General features: G+C 51.0%; 1 protein-coding gene across 1 annotated transcript; it reads right to left on the bottom strand.

Annotated features, from left to right (window-relative positions):
- Positions 5816-15522, bottom strand: NTSR2 (neurotensin receptor 2). Its single transcript, XM_021087826.1, has 4 exons — positions 13590-15522; positions 9271-9520; positions 7641-7731; positions 5816-6342 (listed from the first exon to the last, which is right to left on the bottom strand). The coding sequence occupies exons 1-4, from the start codon at positions 14211-14213 to the stop codon at positions 6081-6083; spliced, it is 1227 nt and encodes a 408-aa protein (XP_020943485.1). The 5' UTR covers positions 14214-15522; the 3' UTR covers positions 5816-6080.

Below are 20874 nucleotides of genomic sequence, written 5' to 3'. Positions count from 1 at the left end.
AAACGATGAGAAAGCTTGGAAGTGAGAACAGTTGATGGAACACATCCAAACCTGTCAATAATCAAAATAATTACATGTGGGAGTTGCCTTCGTGGCTCAGTGGTTAAGGAATCCGACTAGGAACCATGAGGTTGCGGGTTCGACCCCTGACCTTGCTCAGTGGGTTAAGGATCCAGCGTTGCTGTGAGCTGTGGTGTAGGTCAGAGACGTGGCTCGGATCCTGTGTTGCTGTGGCTGTGGTGTAGGCCGGAGACGTGGCTCGGATCCTGTGTTGCTGTGGCTGTGGTGTAGGCCGGCAGCTACAGCTCTGATTCGACCCCTAGCCTGGGAACCTCCATATGCCGCAGGAGAGGCCCCAGAAAAGGCAAAAAGACAAAAAAATAAAACAAAATAATTACACATGGAATAAAGTCACCTAACAACAGATCGAGGTGCTCAGATTGGGTCCAAAAAGCTTGTCCGACTAGGACTTCCTATTTTAAAATAAAATAAATGAGGTATTTTGCGCTAAAGCTCAAAATTCTACCTAAAAGGGTAAGACTGTCCCCAAACTTGGGAGATATGCCACCCCTGCTCTGAAATATGAAGCAAGAACTATGAGAGGAATGGGTAGGAGTTCTCGTCATGGCGCAACAGAAATGAATCCAACTAGGAACCATGAGGTGGCAGGTTCGATCCCTGGTCTCGCTCAGTGGGTTAAGGATCCAGTGTTGCTGTGAGCTGTGGTGTAGGTCACAGACGCGGCTCAGATCTGATGTTGCTGTGGCTGTGGGGTAGGCCGGCAGCTGCTGCTCTGATTCAACCCCTAACCTAGGAACCTCCATGTGCCGCAAGTGCGGCCCTCAAAAGACACACACGCACACAAAAGAATGGGTAAATCGTGTCATCACTGATGGAGGCTAGTACATATCTCGCAGAAATTGAGAGAGGAGACCCACAGGAATGAGAGCTGGTTGACACAATGACATGTTCGGTCTAAAGCCGTCAACCTTCAAGGAAGAGAATTCTTACGGAGTAAAAATTCCAGAAAATGTTCTGAAACGAGATAGCAGTGATGGTTCCCTAACATTGTGAAGGTGCCAAATGTCACTTAATGGTCAACTTTGTGTGTCTTTTATCCCCGTAAAGTCACAACTATCCCAGAACGTTGGGAAATATGAAATGCCGGACTTCCGCAAGGCCAAGTAACAGTCACCCCCAAGCCAGCTAAAAATTATAAACACACACCAAGACAACTGACTTTTTTTCCTGAGCTCTTGCAGCGATTTAAGGCTCTTGCAATAAAGGGGGAGAACTCGCGCTGCAGGAGCAACCCTTTTCTGGATGTCACAGTTCTCAACGCAGGACGCGGCAGCGCAAAGGACACGGAATCTGAGATCCGGAGCCTTGGGTCCGTGCCTTCGGTCCTTTGCCAGGTCACCCAGCTCCTTGGAGACGGTGTGAAGCTGTGAAACCAGCCACAGTGAGTAGCAAACTTTTTTGAGCGCCTACTGTGGGTCGGCCTTTCACTACATGACTAATGGTCCATTATCTCATTCAGTCCACACCATAACCCTCTGAAGTAGAGACCATTGGTACCATCTGATAGAGGAAAAAACTAGGGCTCAGAGAGGCTAAGTGACTAGTCTAAGATCACACAGCTCTCAAGCGACAGAACAAATCTACCTGCGTGTCTGCGGATGGTTTCACAAATACCACAGCTGCCTCTGACCTTGAGTAATTTACTTCCACCAAAGGCTGTATATTCGAAGGCACCATTGGCTCCTAAGACTCTGTGCACAATAAAAATGCGGATCCAGAATTTTCTCACTGGGGAAGGTGTTGCGCTGCCTGTTGGAGGTGGTGCTGGATTCAAGCATGTACCAAATCCATGCCATTATGTACACTACCCAGAGTCTACCCAACCTGCATGGAAAAAATAAAAATCACTTAAACCAACAAAAACCAGAGTCCAGGCGTTCCTAGCATGAAGGTTTAGGAACCACTTTAAACGTTTGCATGAAACCTCCCAGGTCTGGCTTCCGATTCTGCAGACAGCTCTTTAAGGGAAGACCAGGAACGAGGGGCAAGCCCAGTGTCCAGGGCTGCTGTGTCTTTTTCCGTCTTCTTGCTCAGGCAGACTTCCAGCTCCAAAGGGATTAGCATTTTAATGAACAAAACAGTTGGAAAGGCCAGTGCAGACTTTTCAAGCGCTTCAGGTCTAGAAAAGGAGCAGGAATTCTCTGACTCCATTTGTCATTCGCCGGATAGACTGTCCCAGTTTCATTGTGCCTGTCTTCTCAAGCTCTGGCGAGCCCCAATTGTCCCTAGTATCCTTTGCTCTATGAAGAGGTCTTTCCTAGGGGTGGCAATCCACGCTACCAAGAAGGGTGGGATTGGGGTGATAGGATGCCTTGAATTGTGTCCCCCCAAAAAGATATATTGAAGTCCTGCCCCTCAGTACGTTGGAATGTGACTTTCATTGGAAATAGGGTCACTGCTGATGTAATTAGTTGAGATGAGGTCATATGGGAGGGAAGGGGGCCCTGAATCCAGTATGACTGGCGTCCTTAGAAGAAGAGGAGAATGAAAAACAGAGGGAGAATGCGGTGGGCCTGTGGCAGGGATGGGGATGATGGGTCCACATGCTAAGCAATTGCGACGATGCTGGGAAGCACCAGAGCTGGGGAAGTGCCAAGGAACGATTCTTCCCTGGAGCCTTGGAAGGTGCCCTGCTGGCACTTGATTTTCAACTTGTGGCTTCCAGAACTGGGAGGGGATCAATTTCTGTTGTTTTAAGAATTTCCCCCCGCTTGGTGGTGCCTCGCTACGCATCCCTGGGAAATTAATACAGGTGGGCCCTGCATGCTTCCTCTTTCCAAAGCTTGGTGGAGGCGTCCCAGGATCCTGGTATGATGTAGACACAGCTATAAGATGAAGATTTCGGAAAGGAACACTTTTGGGGTCTTGGCCAAGCAGGCAAACAAATAGGTCAACCAACCGCACAGATATAGCTTCTTTTTTTTGAAAGATAAAAGTATAAAGATAGTCTGCATTCAGGGGCCAAGAGCATCCCTTTCTGTTAATGACAGCTACTACCTCCTGAGCACATTTTTCCAAGCCTTTTTTTTTTTCATATTTATAACGTCACTGAATCCTGAAAGCCCACAGGACCGTAGTTATAATGTCTAATCCACAGACCTGGACAGGAGACGCAGGCAGGTGGAAGGAATTTCTAATAAGTGGCAGGTAGTTTCCACCTCCAGACCTGGCTGACCCTGGACTGCAGGTGCGTTAGTATACATCCGTGCTTTTACTGGGACCTCAGGAAAGGGAACTTTTTTTCCCCCTTTTTTTGGAGGGGGGGCTTTATTTCTATTTGAAATTTTTATTTAGGTATTACACAAATAACATTATACCAACAAATTAGGGGGGAAAAAACCCCAGACTGATTTCACAGTTCTTTTTCTTCCAGTCATTTCTTTTTATGTTTTTCTGCTGCACCCACAGCACATGGAAGTTCCTGGTCCAGGGATCAAAGATCTGAGCTGCAGTTGGGACCTACGCCACAGGTGCAGCAACACCAGGTCCTCCTTAACCCACCGTGCCACAGTGGGAACTCTCCACCAGGCATTTCTGAGTGTCTGCTGCGTGCCAGGCATGAAGCTCCGATCCTGGGGTGAAGGTGGCAGGGTCACCTGCTTGGGTCACTGACGCCTCCGTAGCAAACTCACATGGTCTAAGTGACTTCTAAGTCAAGTCTAGTGAATTCATTTCTGTAGCCCCCCAAATTTCCTGCCAAGTGCCTTTCTGGGTGTGAGGGTGAGGGCGGGGGGAGGGAACCTCTCTGATTTTCTTTCCCTTTGGTCTCTGAGCACTGGTCATGTTTGCTTTCTGGCAGCAACACTGGCTCTTGTCTTTGACGTTTTGAAATTAATGTATGAGCTATAAAATGTGGCCTCGCTATTGTCTTGATCGTCATCCTTTTAGGAACTTTCGAGGTTGAACGTATCTCCTCGCGTGTGTTTCTTGGCTTTTGAGGTCTTGGTGTTTTCCTTACTGATTTGTATGGGTCTTTGGATAACATGTAAAGTAACTTCTTATGCACTGCTCGTCTTTTCTTAAATCGTTTTCTCAATCTGTTTTTCTTTAAATTTTGGTTCTGTTAATTTTTGCTGTTCATAGAGCCTTCTGTGAGGGCCACCTGCTGGGTTTTACCCGGTTTGAGGTTTAGGGTGATGACAATGACAATACTGACAACGAGTATTCATTGAGCATTTTCTGTAAGCCAGGCGCTGTGATAGGGACTTCCATTCTTTCTGTCTCCTTTTTTTTTTTTTTTCTTTTCTTTTCTCTCTTTTTAGGGCTGCACCCGCAGCATATGGAAGTTCCCAGGCTGCAGCTGCCGGCCTACGCCAGAGCCACAGCCACGCGGGATCTGAGCCACATCTGCGACCTACACCACAGCTCACGGCAATGCTGGATCCTTAACCCACTGAACGAGGCCAGAGATCAAACCTGCGTCCTCATAGATACTGGTCAGGTTCATTACTGCTGAGCCACAGCAGGAACTCCCTCCATCCTTTCTCATTTCATCATCACACACTGATTATTGGGTACTATATTTGCCCAGTCCCTTACCTGAAAACCTCAGGGTCAGATTATTTTGCAATCAGAGTGTTTGGGCTTTTTGAAAAATTGCATGGTTCATGTACCATTTAATACAACAACTTTAACAGGACGTTATGGATTTAATGTTAATGTCCCCTCAAAATTCCCGTGCTGGAGCCCTGACCCCAGTGTGGTGCATGGAGATGGGGCCTCTAAGGAAGTGGTTAAAGGTAATCACTGACTAAGTCAGTTCATCCCAACGCGGTCGTAAGGATGGGGCCCTGATCCGATAGGATGATTGTCCTTCTGAGAAGTGACATCAGAGAGCTCTCTCTTCCCGTCCACACGTGCACAGAGCTCAGGTGGACACACATCGAGAAGGCAGCTGCCCCCCAGCTAGAAGCAGCATCAGGATGAAATCTAACCTGTCGGCACCTTGCTCTTCCCGAGCTCCGAAGCTGGGAGAAACTAAATGTCTCTTGTTTAAGCCTCCCAGCCCGTGCAGTTTGGTGACGGCCGAGCCAAGCTTGGGTTCATTTTCACTGAGCCACAGTGGGAACTCGCAGAAAGAACGGTTCCTTGGGCCTTCTGTTCTGCTCCCCACTTTTCTCCTCCTGCCCCTTTGCAGACCTGTGGCGTCAGTGGCTTCTAGGCACTCCTAGGGAAAAACCACCCTTTCTGTCTGGGCTTGGGCCTCACAAGCCTTCAGGAGCTTGGCTGGCCGATTGAGCGGAACTTGGCTCTGTGCAGGCAGGAGAGGGGCTGAGGCCTGTAGTAAAAGAGGGAGCCTTCCCCGACAAAAAGGATGGGAATACAGCTCTTCCTGGCATTGCGCTGCCCAGGGCACGTCTGTGCGGGCTGGTCTCTAGAGCAGGCAGCCCTGCCTCTGTCCCCAGGCTGCACCGCAGCCTCGAACCAGGCAGACACACAGGCCAGAGGCCCCAGAGGCCAGCTGGTGGCCCCTGGCTTTCCAGAGCCCACAGAACTCTCCTGCGGGGGTGAACAGCTGCTCCCTTCCTGGGAGAGACTGGAGAGTCTGACGGCAGCTCAGCTGATCTAACGCTGCAGCGAGCTTCTGGGCACTGCTGATTTATCATTTGTGGAAATTCACGGGACATCCGAGCCCACAACCTACGAGTGTAAAACTACAGAAGAGGGTGGCAGATGTCCAGGAGAGCCAGCAATAATAATACTAATAATAGTAACAAGAGTAACAACAAAAATGAAGCCAGCAAAAATGTATTCTTTATTATGCACCAGGCTCTGTGCTAAATAGCTCTTCAGAAAACACTAAAGATGGGTATTATTCATTCATCTCCATTGGACAGGAGACAGAGGCTCGGAGGTGTAAGTGGCTTGCCTGCAGGTGCACAGCTGGTGAGTGGCAGAGCTGGGGGTCCCCGCAGGCGGCCGGACCGCGCGGCTTGAGTTATTAGTGATGAAGAGGCTCGTCCGAGTGCTGCATCGCAGGACAGTCGTTGCTCCTCTGCTCATTCTTCGACTTCATCCAGGCGGGGGTTCCTGGGGGAGCCCCAGGGCCGGACCCCGCATGCACCAGGGCGGGGCTCCCGAGCTCCCCGGAATAGCGGCTCCACGGGGTGGCGCTCTCGACACAGGGAGCCCAGGGCTTCCAGGAAGAGTTTTCTGAAGGAGGAGGACACGGCGTTGTACAGGACAGGGGTCACCGCCGAGCTGACGTAGAAAAGCGTGTTTGTCACCATGTAGAAGTAGTGGTAGAAGTCGTAGAGTTTGCTGGAAGGGAAGCCGGAAGGCGGGGTTAGAGGCCCTGCCGCCTGCCTGCCGCTTCCCCCCCTTTCTGCGGGAGAGCGCATCCCTCCTCCAGGGGGTGAGGTGACCAAGGCCTGTTTCTGCCAGTGGGAAGCACGAAGTGAATTTAAGCGCAAAGTCCCCGTCGGAGTTCCCCACGTGGCTCAGCAGAAACGAATCGGACTAGTGTCCATGAGGACACGGGTTCGATCCCCGGCCCCGCTCCGTGGGTTAAGGATCTGGCGTTGCCGTGAGCTGTGCTGTAGGTCGCAGACGGGGCTGGGATCCTGCGTTGCTGTGGCTGTGGTGTAGGCCGGCAGCTGCAGCTCTGATTCAGTCCCTATCCTGGGAACCTCCTTAGGCCGTGGGTATGGCCCTAACAAACAAAAAAAGCAAGAAAAGAAATGTACCATCGACACCAGCGGCCCCTGGCGGATGCACTTCACCTGCATTTGCGTCCCCGTTCCAGCTGGGACCATGACACACCTGCTAATGGACAGGGCGGTCATCCAGCCCCGAGACACTGGGAGCCTCGCGCTGCTGGCTGTGGCCAAGGAGAAGTGGCTTCACTCAGATGAGAAAGTCCTTTTGAGAAGCCACACTCCTTGTTGCTGTGGGAGGGGCCGTGTGTGTGTGTGTGTGTGTGTGTGTGTGTGTTCACGTGAGGGGCACTGGTCGCTCTCAAGAGTGAGGCATCTGTTGACACAGCTATTTTCTCGGAAGCCACGTGGACTCTCTCTTCTCGGATGTTTGACTCCCACTTAGATCCGGGCGAGGGGATTTCTGAAAGAATGGTGCCTCTGCTTTCTCCGGCTGTGCTGTAAAAGGGTGGGCACGGCCTGGGCTCTGTCTCCGGGGCCTTTGGAAGCTCATGCAGTCATAGTTCTGAGTTTTCCTTCCTCTTTCCTTGTAATAACACGGCCCTGCCCTGCTCCCTGGCCTGCAGGCCGCGCTCCATCCTGGAGTCAGGACACTCGGGGCCCCCCCGACTACCACTCACGTGGCCTTATCAGTTCAGAGAGGTTTCTAGATAACGCTCCAAGCCGAGCTGAGAGCTTTTGAGATAACAGACCAGGCACGACCAGCTAGAATGGAGGCCAGACTCCCAGAGAAGCCAGGATTGGGGGTCCCTCTGGAGAGCAGAGGCGGCCCAGCCCCTCCCCCGTGGCCCCTCCCCCCGTGCCCCCCGTGGCCCCTCCCCCGTGGCCCCTCCCCCCCGTGGCCCCCTCTCCGTGGCCCCGCCCTGTGGCCCCGCCCCGTGTGCCAGGCTCCTCCCCACTCACTCGGTCCACGCGTCGTCTGGGACATAGCAGTACATGAGCCTGCGGGCGTGGTAGGGCATCCAGCAGACCACGTACACGGCCACGATGCCTCCTGCAGGGCAGGTGGGGGGAGACAGACAGACAGCAAACAGGTTCTCAGTTACTGCGTCTCCAGGGAGGAAGCTCCAAGGCGACAGCGGCATTTCCCAGGCACTCGGCCTGGGAGGCTCCATGTTGACAGGGGCCTTTGAGGTTATCTGATACATCCTTATCTAGATCTGTCCCCAGACCTGGTGTTACCCTACCCTCCGAGTAAATGACCACCTTATTCCTGACCCGTACGCTGACATACTTCTAGAAACTTCTATAACATCTATAACTTCGGAGCCACTAGAATATATTCCCAACTCGGCATTTGGTGGTCTACCTGCATGGACCACAGGACTTGAAAGTCCTTCTGCCCTTTACAGCCCCTCCCTCCTCCTGACTGATGGCACCGCCATCCACCTGGCACTCAAGTCATAAGCCGGAGAGTCATCTTCTTTTTCCATCACCCCAAGGTTCAGTCATTGAAAAAGCTCCTCCCTAGCATCTCTGCTCCCCATTCTTCCTCCTCCCTTTCTCTGCACCCACCCCAAGGGGCCCATATCTTCCCTCCTCTAGACTATGACTGCAGCCTCCCAATTGCCCCCATTGCCCCCAGCCTCCTACCCCTGCCCTTCCCTCCTTCCACCCCTGCCCTTGCTCTCCAGCCCACGTGGCCGCTGGACCAGCAGTGTCCACATCGGCTGGAAGCTCCGGCACACCGCAGACCAGCTGAGTCAGAATCTCGGGTGGGGGGGCGCCCAGGGCTCTGCATTTTACGACTCTCTGCATCCTTCTAATGAGCACGGGAGTTGAGAAGCTCTGGATGGTCCATCCTCGGACAACTGCTAAGCACATATATCTCAAGGGGCATGTCCCCCTGTCATTTCTGGACACTGACTCACTGACGGCCCGTAGTCTATGGAAGGAAGTGCAGACCCTTCATGTGCTGCTTTTGTTACTTGTCACATCACGCTACTCTTAGGTCTTACATTTCTGTCCTGCACATGAGACCTCAGCGCTTGATGACAGCAGAGACCCAGTCTCTTGCTGGATCCCCCAGACCTTCGTGAGGGCCTGGATTATAGCAGGAGCTTGCACAGACCTCTGTTTTCCTGGGCCTTTCAAGTGGCCTTTACAAAGCCAAGTTTGCCCGGATACTTGCAAAAACAAACAGATCAGTATTGTATTTGGGAAGGTGGAGAGTTGGTGGAAAACTGGATTTGGAGACCCAGCTGGTCTGAGGCCACAATTCCTGGTCTGCACGGCCTTAACTGCATCTGCTCCTCATGGCCATCCGTGTGGCCAGCCTCCCTGAGAAGTGGCCAGGCGCCTGCCTGTACTTGTGTGCCACTCCCTGGAGCAGGGGGCAGGTTCATGGACACACCTCCCATGCCTGCCTCTAATGACACCACATCACCTTTCGGAAGGCTCTTGGTGACCATGTAACTCCTGGGGACATAGAGAAAAATGAAGCCTAGAGGGAGGCAGTAACTTGCTGAAGGTCATGTGGCCAGGGGCTGGCGGAGAAGCGCTGGGGTCCGGGCAGCGTTATGGAGCACTTAACTGAGAACTTGGATGCTGAGCTGGAGGCCACGGATCCGGCCGGAGCCCTTGTGTCTCACGAGGCTGGCCTGGCGGCCCAGGGACAGTGTCTTCCTCTCCTCGCACACGAGCTGCAGGGGGCTGGGGGCAGAGCTGCCCGTGGCAGAAGGGGTGGGCACCTGGGAGCAGAGGGCCGCCAGGTGGCTGACGGTGACTCCATTCAGGAAAGCAGTTAATGCCAAGGGGAGCACGAAGGACACCAGCACATTCACCTGAAAAGGTAATTCCAAGGGTTATGGTGGTATGGCCCTAGGCTTGGGGACGCTCTGGTCAACAGGCTGTGCCCCAAAGCCCAGGAAGCTGCAGTGGTGGGGGTGGGGGTGGAGGGGGGGGCAGCAACAGGTTTACAAGATGAAGTTGAGAACATTCGCAGAAAGCAGGGAGAGAGCAATGAAAATAGAGACGATGAGAACATTTGGGATGTTTAGGATGCTCACCATCTAAATAAGAGTCATTCTAGAAAGAGAAAAAATATAAAGAAAACAGAGGAGAGCAAATGGAAATGGAAAAAAAAAAATAAAACTGAACCCAAACCACATTTAAGAAAGTTTTCCCAAGATTGAGGGATAGGAGCTTCTAAACGGAAAAGCACCTGGAACGAAGATTGAAAATAAATCCACAGTGGGAGCTCCTGCTGTGGCTCAGCAGTAGCGAACGCTGGTATCCATGAGGATGCAGGTTTGATCCCCTGCCTTGCTCAGTGGGTTAAGGATCCAGCGTTGCCATGAGCTGTGGTTTAGGTTGCAGATGCGGCTCAGATCCGGTGTTGCTGTGGCTGTGGCCAAGGTGCCAATTGGACCTGTAGCCTGGGAGCTTCCATGTGCCTCAAGTGCAGCCCTAAAAAGCAAAAAAACAGAAAGAAAGAAAAAAAAGAAAGAAAAGAAAAGAAAGAAAGAAAGAATCCACGTCAAGGCAGATTCTTAAGACTTTTCGCACCTGGAGATAAAGAAAAGATCCCAAAAGCTTCCAAAGGGATAAAACAGGGCACATGCAAAGGATGAAGACCCAGAATGGCATTAGACGCTTTCACAGCAACAGTGGAAGCCAGAAAATCACAGCGTGGTGCTGCATAATTTGTGAAGAGAAACGGTTTCCATCCTACAATTTTCTGCCCAGCCATGATATGAGAAATGCGAGGATACCATGAAACATTTTCACACGTGCTCATTCTCAAAAACTTTTCTCTGGACACTTTCTCAGGTCGCAGGAGGTTGGTTACAAGAGCACATGTTCCATCAAAGTAAGGTTAGGAGCCAATACAGAGGGAGACCTGGGATCCCCCGATCCGGTACCCCACAGAGGAGCAGAGGGACTGGATGGTGTTTGCAAGGTGCCAGCTGTGCATCCAGTGAGGCTGGAGCAGAAGAGAGGGCTCCAGCAATGACTGAAAAAAGATGAAGCTGGTAGATTATCACATGGGTCTGAACATTTTGAACTTGTATTTATGCTCTTTTTTTTTTTCCTTCTTTTTTAGGGCCGCATCCGTGGCATCTGGAAGTTCCCAGGCTGTTGTTTGAATTGGAGCTGCAGCTTCCTGCCTACACCACAGCCACGGCAACTCGGGATCCAAGCTGCTTCTGCGACCTCAAGGCAACGGCAGATCCCTGAGCCACTGAATGGGACCAGGAATCAAACCTGCATTCTTGTGGATTCTAATTGGGTTTGTTGCCCCTGAGCCACAATGGGAACTCCTGGTATTTATACTTCTGGTGGAGAAGGAGAAAAGTGAGTTAGAAACAAATGCAGAGGAATTCCCGTTGTGTTGCAATGGAAACGAATCCAACTTGTATCCATGAGGACGTGGGTTTGATCCCTGGCCTTGCTCACTGGCTTAAGGATCTGGCATTGCTGTGAGCTGTGGTGTAGGTCACAGACACAGCTCAGATTCGACCCCTCGCCTGGGAATTTCCATAAGCAGCCCTAAAAAAAAAAAAAAAAAAAAAAAAAAAAGATATTTTATACTCCCAAACTAAGTCTTTAAAATCCAGCTTGTATTTTACACTCATTTACACCTTTTTTTTTGTCTTTTTGCTGTTTCTTGGGCCACTCCCTCAGCATATACCTTGTTTATCAGATGTTTAATTTTTCAAATTCAAAATATATGTGTTATAGTGATCTCTTCTCCTCACTTCTTCCTCTTTGCAAACATTTAAAAAAAAAAACCTAAGGAGTTCCCTGGTGGCTCAGTGGGTTAAGGACCAGGCATTGTCACTGCTGTGGCTCTACTTACTGCTGTGGTGTGGGTTTGATCCTTGGCCTGAGAACTTCTGCATGCCACGGGTACAGAAAAAAAAAAGGAAACCCTACATATTTAATAGTACTTTTAAATCAGTGCAAAATACCAGTGCACTGACCATTCTGCTGGGTAATTCCCTGTAACTCAGAGCCTGCGTGGAGGCAGCTGGGATGCTAGGAGGTGACTGAGTGTCCTGTGCTGCTCTGTAGCCGGGATGTGCTGGGGCCAGTGCTGGGGCCAGCAGCACGTGGCTGGACCGCTGAGGTCTCAGGTCATGATTCTGACCGTTGTCCTGATTTCCGGCCTGACCAGTTCCATGATGCGGTTACTGTTGGTGGGCTTTGTTTTGTGTTTGTTTTGGTTTGGTTTCTTTCATTATCAGGTCCAGATTGGGGTAAGGAATTTTACTACTTACAAAAATGTCTGATATGGGAAGTGGATTTTTAAAAATTAGGGATTCTGAGTAATTCTCCTTAGGGGACCTTAATAAGCAACTTTAGAAGTAAGTGGCATGTTATTGGGTTTAACTTCCTGTTTTTCCATATTTTTGTGAAGGCACTATCTAGTCTGTAATTCTGTAATGTATTTCTTCTGCAATCCTTTATTAATGTGGAATGTTCAGGCCTCTCTTTTTCTTTCTTTCTTTCTTTTTTTTTTTCCTTTTTGGCCACACCCGTGGCAGGCGAAAGTTCCTGGGCCAGGGATTGAATCTGCTCCACAGCAGTGACAATGCTAGATCCCTAACCCAATAGGCCACCAGGGAACTCCCAGACCTCTCTTTTATATCTGCACAACATCTCATTAAACTAGTTGTTCTTTCAGCTTGTTGTGGATCTAAAGACGACAAGTTGGGTGATAATAAAAAAATAGAAGCTGAAGTTTCTGCTGTGGCTCAGTGGGTTAAGAATCTGGCTAGTGTCTGTGAGGATTTGGGTTCAATCCCTGACCTCATTCAGTGGGTTAAGGTTTGGGCCTTGCTGCAGGCTGTGGTGTAGCTTGCAGATGTGTCTTGGATCTGGCATTTTGCTGTGGCTGTGGTTGTGGTGTAGGCTGGCAGCTGCCACTCCAATTCGACCCCTAGCCTGGGAACCTCCATGTGTGCAGGTGCAGCCCTAAGAAGACAAAAAAAGCAGAAGCCTGGGGTGGGTCAAGAAATCTATATTTTTACCAGCTTCCCAGCTAATTCTTACACCTGGTCATATTTGGTCACCACTCATGCCAAAGCAGGAAAAGTAGACGTTCAGAATTTTGAATTTAAATCTGGAATTCTCTTTATTTATTTTTTAAATCGAAGTGTAGTTGATTTACCATATTGTGTTAGTTTCAGGTATACAGCAAAGTGATTCAGTTATACGTATTTTTTCAGATTATCTTCCATAAAATTATTACAAGATATTGAATGCAGTTCCCTGTGCTCTGCAGCAAATCCTTGTTGCTCATCTAGTTTATGTGCAGTTGTTTGTGTCTGTTAGTTCTTTTTCCTAATTTACTCCTGCTCCCCACCTTCCCCTTTAGTAACCATAAGTTTGTTTTCTATATCTGTGAGTCTGTTCTGCATATGCGTTCATTTGTATTTTTTTCAGATTCTACATATAAGTAATATCATATAACATTTGTCTTTGACTGGAGTTGCCATCCTGGCACAGTGGAAACGAAACCGACTAGCAACCATGAGGTTGTGGGTTCGATCCCTGGCCTCGCTCAGTGGGTTAAGGATCCAGCGATGCCATGAGCTGTGGTGTGGGTCGCAGATGCAGCTCGGGATCCCGCGTTGCTGTGGCTGTAGTGTAAGCCGGCAGCTGTAGCTCCGATTAGACCCCTGGCCTGGGAACCTCCATATGACGCAGGCGCAGCCCTAAAAAGCCAAAAAAAAGAACCTTTGTCCTTGTCTGATTTACTTCACTTAGTATGATAATCTCTAGGTCCATCCATGTTACTGCAAATGGCAATATTTCATTCTTCTTTGGACGTCTCTAAAATGCCTCACTTTAGCCAAGTCCGCTCCCCATAGACGAAAACACAGGCTGGGCGCGCCTCCCGCTTACCTGGATGCAGACCTGCAGCGTGGTGCGGCTCACCAGCGCGGTGCACACGCGCGAGGCGGGCTCCGGCTCCCCACTGGCCGTCTCCAGCTCGTGCTTCTGCCCCATGATAACTGCCATGGGCAGGGCCAGGCCCAGCGAGGCGGCCCAGACGAGCGACAGCAGGCGGCGGGTCCTGCGCGGCGTCAGCAGGCGGCGGGCGCGCAGGGGCCGGCACACGGCCAGGCAGCGCTCGGCGCTCAGGCAGGCGGCGCCGAGCACCGTGGCGTAGGCGCACAGCTCGCGCACGAAGTAGTAAGCGCGGCAGCCCAGGTCGCCGAAGACCCAGGGGTAGTGGAACCACACGAAGTTGTAGAGCTCCACGGGCACGCAGACCAGCAGCAGCAGCAGGGCGGAGAGCGCCAGGCTGAGCACGTGGTAGCGCAGGCGCCCGGGGGGCCCGGCCCGCGCCTTCAGCACCACGTGCACGGACAGCGCATTGCCCGCCGTGCCCAGCGCGAAGATGAGCGAGTAGAGCGCGGTGAACAGCACCTTGGCCCAGAGGCGCGTGTCCACGCCCAGCCGGGCATCCAGGCTCAGCGCGGAGCCGGGGCTCGGCCCCGGGGGCCTCCGGCTGCTGGGCTCCATCCCGCTCCCGCGGCTGCGCTCCCTCCCTCTCACTGCCCGGAGACTGGGCCCGCTGCCCGGCTAGGGAGCACCTCCTCCTCTCTGGGAACCTCCAGAATGGGAGGGCACGCCCAGCGAAGGGCGCCTCCGAGCCGGCGGCGGCGCGGGACCGCGAGTGGATGCCTGTTAGCCGAGCTCACATTCTTCAGTGGAGTTTGATGCTGGGCAGGCGACGGGCTCCTTTTGGGAACCGGACTGGATGCCTCTACTTACTAGTTGTGTGTCCTTGGGCAGTTATTTACTATCCTCTCTTAATCCATTTCTGCATTAAAACAAATCTTATCTAGGAGTTCCTGCTGTGGTTCAGTGGGTTAAGGACCCGACATTGTCTTTGTGAGGATGCAGGTTGAATCCCTGGCCTCGCTCAGAGGGTTAAGGATCCGTTGGTAGGCCACAGATGCAGCTCCGGCCGGTGTTGCCTGGCTGTCGCATCAGCCTGTAACTACAGCTGATTGGACCCAGAGCCCAGGAACTTCCATATGCTGCAGGTGCCGCCACAAAAAGAAAAACAAATCTTATCTGCACTGCAGAATCTCTGTGAAGACTGAGCGAATCTGTGTGAAACTCGACACCGGCAGCATAGACGGGCATCGCATGTGTTCCACGTGCTCTGTGCGGTGCTGCTGCTACGTGTGATCCCAGAGACGACTCATCAAAAAATTTGCCAGCCCTCGAACATTTTGCAGCTGTTATTCTTGCCAAAGGGCTCTTTCATCTTCTCACTAAATGCTGTTTCAGTGACTCACTAATGTCCTCAAGGAGCTCCTTTGTCCCTGTCAGGTTCCTCTTCATGACATCATGCTTTCCCAGTCCTTCGAGAATGTTCCTCTCACGGAGTAGTGGGAAGAAGAGAAAAGGAGTGTGTTTCACGTGTTTTAAAACTTTCCATCAGGCTCTTCCCTAAGCCCTTCTAGACCAGCAAACATTAGGGTAAAAAGCCCCTATCTCACCTTTACGTCCCTGGGTATTTAGGGGCAGAACCAGGTCTCCTGATTGTCTTGTTTTTGGCCAAGTTGTTATGACCCAGTGACACTTAATCTTCCGTCTGGATACATAATCATAGTCCCTTGGGGGTGGGGCTTATAAGACATGTTTTGAGGGGACGCACGTCGCTCTATAACGAGCATTCCATGCATATGAATTTCTGACAAACGTTCTTTAAAGAAAATAAGCAGTGTTAATAAAATTTGAACTTTGTGCTGGGTTTCACGTCGTTCAATAAGGAAAAAGCCAGTTCCTGCTTCCCTTTAGAAGAATTCTCCACGTACTTAGTCTCCCCAGGTGTCGGGAGCTGAGTTTCAAGAAGAAAATTTTCAGAAAGAGAATCTGCCTGATGACAGAGTCCAGGGGATTCCAAAGAAAGGCTGCAAAGCAGCACGTCCTCCAGCGCACAGAAAGCATGAGGCTGTAATGCCTGAGAAAACACGTTTCTAAATCTCTGTCCTTCCTGTTTTTAACAATGACTCTGTGCTCTATTTACTCTGCCTTAACTCCTCGTTCCTTGCCTTAAAGAAAAAACTCATTAACTTGTTATCTAAATCTTGGGAGTCGTTCTTGCTTTTGCTAAATGTTTGGGAAATGAACTCTTCATTATCTACACCTAAATTACGTGACTTTTTAGAAAGATTCCTTTTCCTTCTAAGAGAATCATAGATAACAACGGTATTTACTACTTGTAGTTTTAGAAGAAATTGGTACGTTTTATAGCTATAGTTTGAAGCATTTAGAGGTGTTAATTAGTTCAAGTTGTTTTTCTTTAGCTGATTCATTCATCTATAAAAAGAAAATAGGTGTAAAAGCCTGTTGTTGATTGTTAAATACAAGTTAGAAAAACAGGTTGCGGTTGCTGAATTACTAGCCAAGCACCTGCCCTAAAAACACAATGCATTTGTGGTCATCACAAAGGTCACGAGAAGTCTTAACACGTCTGACATTTGCGGCCAGTGGGATCGATTAGTCCTACCTGGTTATCTTTTAATGGGTTTAGAGCGTACCCTGCCTGGATAATGTGCTTCTTCATCTTTAACTCTTATGGCTTCTGCAACATAGAGTCCTTTCTCCTGTTTAAGTCACTGCTATCCAGCAACAGAGTTGAGACTGCGTGAACACTACTCCGGAGTATGCGTCTCCGTCATTCCTGCACCTGCCACCCTCCTCTTCGGGCAATACCTTGGCTGCTGGAGCTGGACTCCGGCACCAAGGTCCAGGCTGGAAGTAGTGGAGAGACCTGGACTGGAGTCAGAAGGGTTGGGTACCCGTCTCGACCCAGCTGTTTACTGGCCGTGTGTCTTGGACAGGCCTCCAGTCTCTCAGCCCAGTTTACTCATCTGAAAGCAAGGACAAAGATACAGTGATTGGTGTTTCTTACCTCTTTGGATTAGAAAGTAGATAGGAAAGCCGATAGGAAGCTTCAGGGCTGAAGTCACAGGCTGTCACTTCAGGAAGTTAACTCCTTAACGCCCACATGGTGGGGAAGCGCCAAGAAAAAGGGGGCATCTCTGCTTTTCAACTCGTGGTGCTCCCAGGGTGCGTTTGTTTTCAAGGGCAGGGTGTCTAAGCCGTGAAGTTGCACCGTAGCCTTTTCAGGACGGCTCTAGGCAAGCATCCTCTGTCTTGCAGCATGAAGAGAATTACCTTGGTCTCGCCTGTGGATGGGTCTCTCCAGCCAGGTCAGAGGAGGCTGTGAAATGCAGCTAATGACAGTGAGGAAGAGTCCGCATCATGATGCCCCCCTACAGACGTGTGCAGGGGGCTCGGAATTTCCGTCTTCACCCCGAGGAGAATGACTGACATGCCCTCTGGGTGTGAGTCTCAGACACGGTCCCCAAGACCTGAAACTCCTCCTGGAGAGCGCATCCCTGTGTGCGTGCCCTGAGCCTAGCGCTTGCTTCTCCAGTACCTACAAGAACTTAACTTTGCCTCAATAAAAACATTGCTTGTGTGAAGATGGGTCTCAGCCTGTATTGGGAGACTCCGATCATTGATATCCTCCACTGTCTACGTTAGAACCAAACTCTTGGCTTTCCTGTTTCATCACAGATCCAGGCTAAATTCCCTGAATCGCTAACTGTGTGGCGCATAATTCAGAACCAGTCGGCACTAGAGGGCAAGGCCCGGTGTGGGCAGTTCTGAGTCCAGGGATGCTGGAGGTGGGAAGCTGCTGTTTGGGGCTGTCTGGGCCATAGTGTGAAGTATCGATGAGGCTTCCTGGCCAGGCAAGGGGGTCTGAGGCCAGGAATCTGGATTTTCTCCTTGCCTGGTGTGCCTGGGCTCCTGACTTTCTTGCATGTCAGGATCCCATCAAAAGAGCTTCTGGGAGTTCCCGTCGTGGCTCAGTGGTTAACGAATCCAACTGGGAACCGTGAGGTTTCGGGTTCGATCCCTGGCCTTGCTCAGTGGGTTGGGGATCCGGCATTGTCGTGAGCTGTGGTGTAGGTTGCAGACGCGGCTCGGATCTTGCGTTGCTGTGGCTCTTGCGTAGGCTGGCGGCTACCCTCCGATTCGACCCCTAGCCTGGGAACCTCCATATGTTGTGAGAGTGGCCCAAGAAAATGGCAGAAAGACAAAAAAAAAAAAAAAAAAGAGCTTCTGCTGTGGACCGAATTGTGACCTGCTCCCCAGTTGTTGAAGCTTCAACTGCATTTAGAGTAAGGAAGTAATTAGAGTTAAACAAGGTCTTAAGGGGAGTTCCCAGGGTGGCACAGCGGTAATGAACCGGACTAGTAAACATGAGAACGCAGGTTCAATCCCTGGCCTCGCTCGGGGGGTTAAGGATCCAGCGTTGCTGTGGCTGAGGTGCAGGCTGGCAGCTGCAGCTCCAATTCAACCCCTAGCCCAGGAACCTCCACATGCCTCAGGTGCGGCCCTAAAAACAAAGCAAAACGAAACGAGGTCACAAGGCGGATTAATACCTATCTGAGTCGAGACTTCAGAGAGCCACTCCCCCCCCACCGTCTCCTCTCTGCCTCCCTCCCTCTGCTTTGTGAGGACACAGTGAGAAGGACGCGGTGTGCAGGCATGAAGAGAGGCCGCCCCAGGAGCCCGATCTGTCGGCACATTTCTTGGACTTCCAGCCCCCGGAACTGTGAGAAAATAACTTTCTGTTGTTTGAACCATCCAGTCCCAGGTTTCCTGCTGTGGCAGCTCAACAGGCTAAGGCAGCTTCCAATCCCTAGTCGGCTTTTGGTCCTGATGCCAGCAAAGGACCTGGAGAGATGATTTGCTGCTTGAACTTGAAAAACAAAAGGCAATTAGTTCCCTCGGTCCAGGACGGAGTCTCGATGGGGCTTTCTGACTCAGAGGAGCAGAGTTTGCCTTCATGGGAACAACAGAGTGTCGGGGTGTGTGTGTGTTTGAGAGAGAGACAGACAGACACAGACAGAGAGGGAAGCAGAAGATGTAACGTAACCTGTGTAACATAATACATTCGCAGGTGCTGGGATCAGGGTGTGGACACCTTTGGGCGCCAGTGTCATGCCTGCTGACATCTTAGGTCACTGATTCCTCGCCTTGCCCTCCCCCTGCGAGTGGCCTCGGTCCCCCCTCTTGCTGGCCCAGGTCTGGCCACTCCCCCGCCACCCTGCCCCCTGGTCTTCTTCAGCCCTCCCCATATCCTTGGAAACAGCCTCTTTTCCAGGCCTGGACGCAGCTGGAGTCTCTCGTCTGTTTTTTGCTACAACCATGACCGGTGTAGGGCGTGTGCATACGAAGGGCTTTATCCAGAATTGACACGGACCTCTCTAGACTCCACAGTAAGAAAACTGACCAGATAAACAACATGCCAAGGATCTGAACAGACCCTTCCCCGAAGAAGATATGCAGATGGCAGATAAATACAAAAAAGATGCTCGGCCTCATGTGTCATTCAGAGAAATGCAAATTAAAGCCGTCATGAGCTACCACCAGACACCTATTAGAAAAGCCAAAATCCAGGACACTGATAACGCCAAACGCAGCAAGGGTGTGGAGCCACAGGAAGGCTCGCTCACTGCTGGTGGGAGATGCAGAAGGGTACAGCCACTCGGGAAGACAGTTTGGTGGTTTCTCACAAAACTAGACATACTCCTACCATGCAAGCCAGCGATGGTGGCCCTTGGTGTGTCTCCAAAGGAGCTGGAAATGTATGTCCCCACAAACACCCACACAGAGGTGTTCGAGAAGCTTCCTTTATATTGCAGAGCTTAGCAGCAACCAAGATGCAGTAGATGAAGGGATAAATCAGCTGTGGTCCATCCAGACAATGGAATATCATCCAGCACGAAAAACCTGAGCTATCGAGCCACAAACAGCCATGGAGCTCGAGGTGACAGGCAGAGCACAGAGGACTTCCGGGGCAGTGAAACTCCTCCGTATGATTCCAGTGGTAGATACATGTCATTAGACATTGGTCAAAACCAGAGAATGGAAAATGCCAAGAGTGAACCCTTTTTTTTTTTTTTTTTTTTTTTTTTTGTATGGCCACACCCAGAGCAGATGGAAGTTTCTGGGCCAGGAACTGAATGGGAGCCGCAGCTGGCAATGCTGGATCCCTACCACACTGTCCAACCCCAGCCTCCTCGGTGACGCAAGCTGCTGCAGTTGCACTCTTAACCCGCTGCACCACGGCGAGACCTCCACGCCAGGACTGAAGCTCCGTATAAACGATGGCCTTTGAGGAGTAATAATCTGTCAACAGAAGTTGGCTGACTAACAAAACACCCCTCTGCTGTGAGACTGGATGACGGGGAAGGAGCTACATGCGTGGGGCAGGGGCTGTGTGTACTTTCAGCTCCATGTTGCTGTGACCCTAAACTGCTCTAAAAAATGGTTTCTCAATTTTTATTTATTTATTTACTTATTTACTTACTTATTTATTTATTGGGTCTCTTTTTGCCTTTTCTAAGGCCGCTCCCCTGGCATATGGAGGTTCACAGGCTAGGGGTGGAATCGGAGCTGTAGCTGCCAGCCTACACCACAGCCACAGCAACATCAGATCGTTAAGCCACTGAGCAAGGCCAGGGATCGAACCTGCAACTTCATGGTTCCTAGTCGGATTCGTTAACCACTGAGCCACGAGAGGAACTCTGCTTTCTCAATTTTTAAAAAGTGATGCAATTTTTCCTACGCACTATGCGCTCCCCACCCGCCCGGCCACTGTGTGAGGTGCTATTGGGGCTAAAGATGAATAGGCCTGGACCCTGTGCCTACAGTGGTTGAGATCCTGAGACATAAACTCACAGGTAACTCACCTGCCCCAGCACAAGCTGAGCGTCGAATTCAGGGAGTGGATGGTGAGGACTCGAAGCTCCGCCTCTTCCTGGCCCGGCGGGCGTCTCTGAGTCTGTTTCATCTGGGAAATGACAGCACCTAACCTTGGGAGTTAGGCCTGATGTATGTGAGCAAAGCCCTTGGCCCTTGGGCGATGCTCCTGGGGTCCCAGCCTCGTGTCCTTTCTCTTAAAGGCCAAAGGATGGAGAGCTCCTTGGGGAGACCAGAGAAGGGGCCGTGGAGGAAGGAGGTTCGACCTGGGCCTAGAAAGTGGCCGCATTTGGAAAGGCATTGCAGGAAGGGGGCAGAGCACGAGCTAAGGTTTAGAAATGGGAACACCCCAGATGCTTTTGGGGGGCTCACAGGAGACTCCCAG

This window comes from Sus scrofa, chromosome 3, assembly GCF_000003025.6.
Source record: "Sus scrofa isolate TJ Tabasco breed Duroc chromosome 3, Sscrofa11.1, whole genome shotgun sequence".
Lineage (NCBI taxonomy): Eukaryota > Metazoa > Chordata > Mammalia > Artiodactyla > Suidae > Sus > Sus scrofa.
This window is presented reverse-complemented; position numbering and strand designations above follow the sequence as displayed.

Bases quoted from the DNA above. Each gene is read 5' to 3' on its own strand.
- NTSR2 (XM_021087826.1), bottom strand. From the start codon at position 14,213: ATGGAGCCCAGCAGCCGGAGGCCCCCGGGGCCGAGCCCCGGCTCCGCG. The intron at 9,521-13,589 runs GTAAGCGGGAGG...TTACCTTTTCAG, and splicing joins CGCTGCAGGTCTGCATCCAG to GTGAATGTGCTGGTGTCCTT. The intron at 7,732-9,270 runs GTTAAGTGCTCC...CCTGCCCTGCAG, and splicing joins GCTCAGCATCCAAGTTCTCA to GAGGCATCGTGGCCGTGTAC.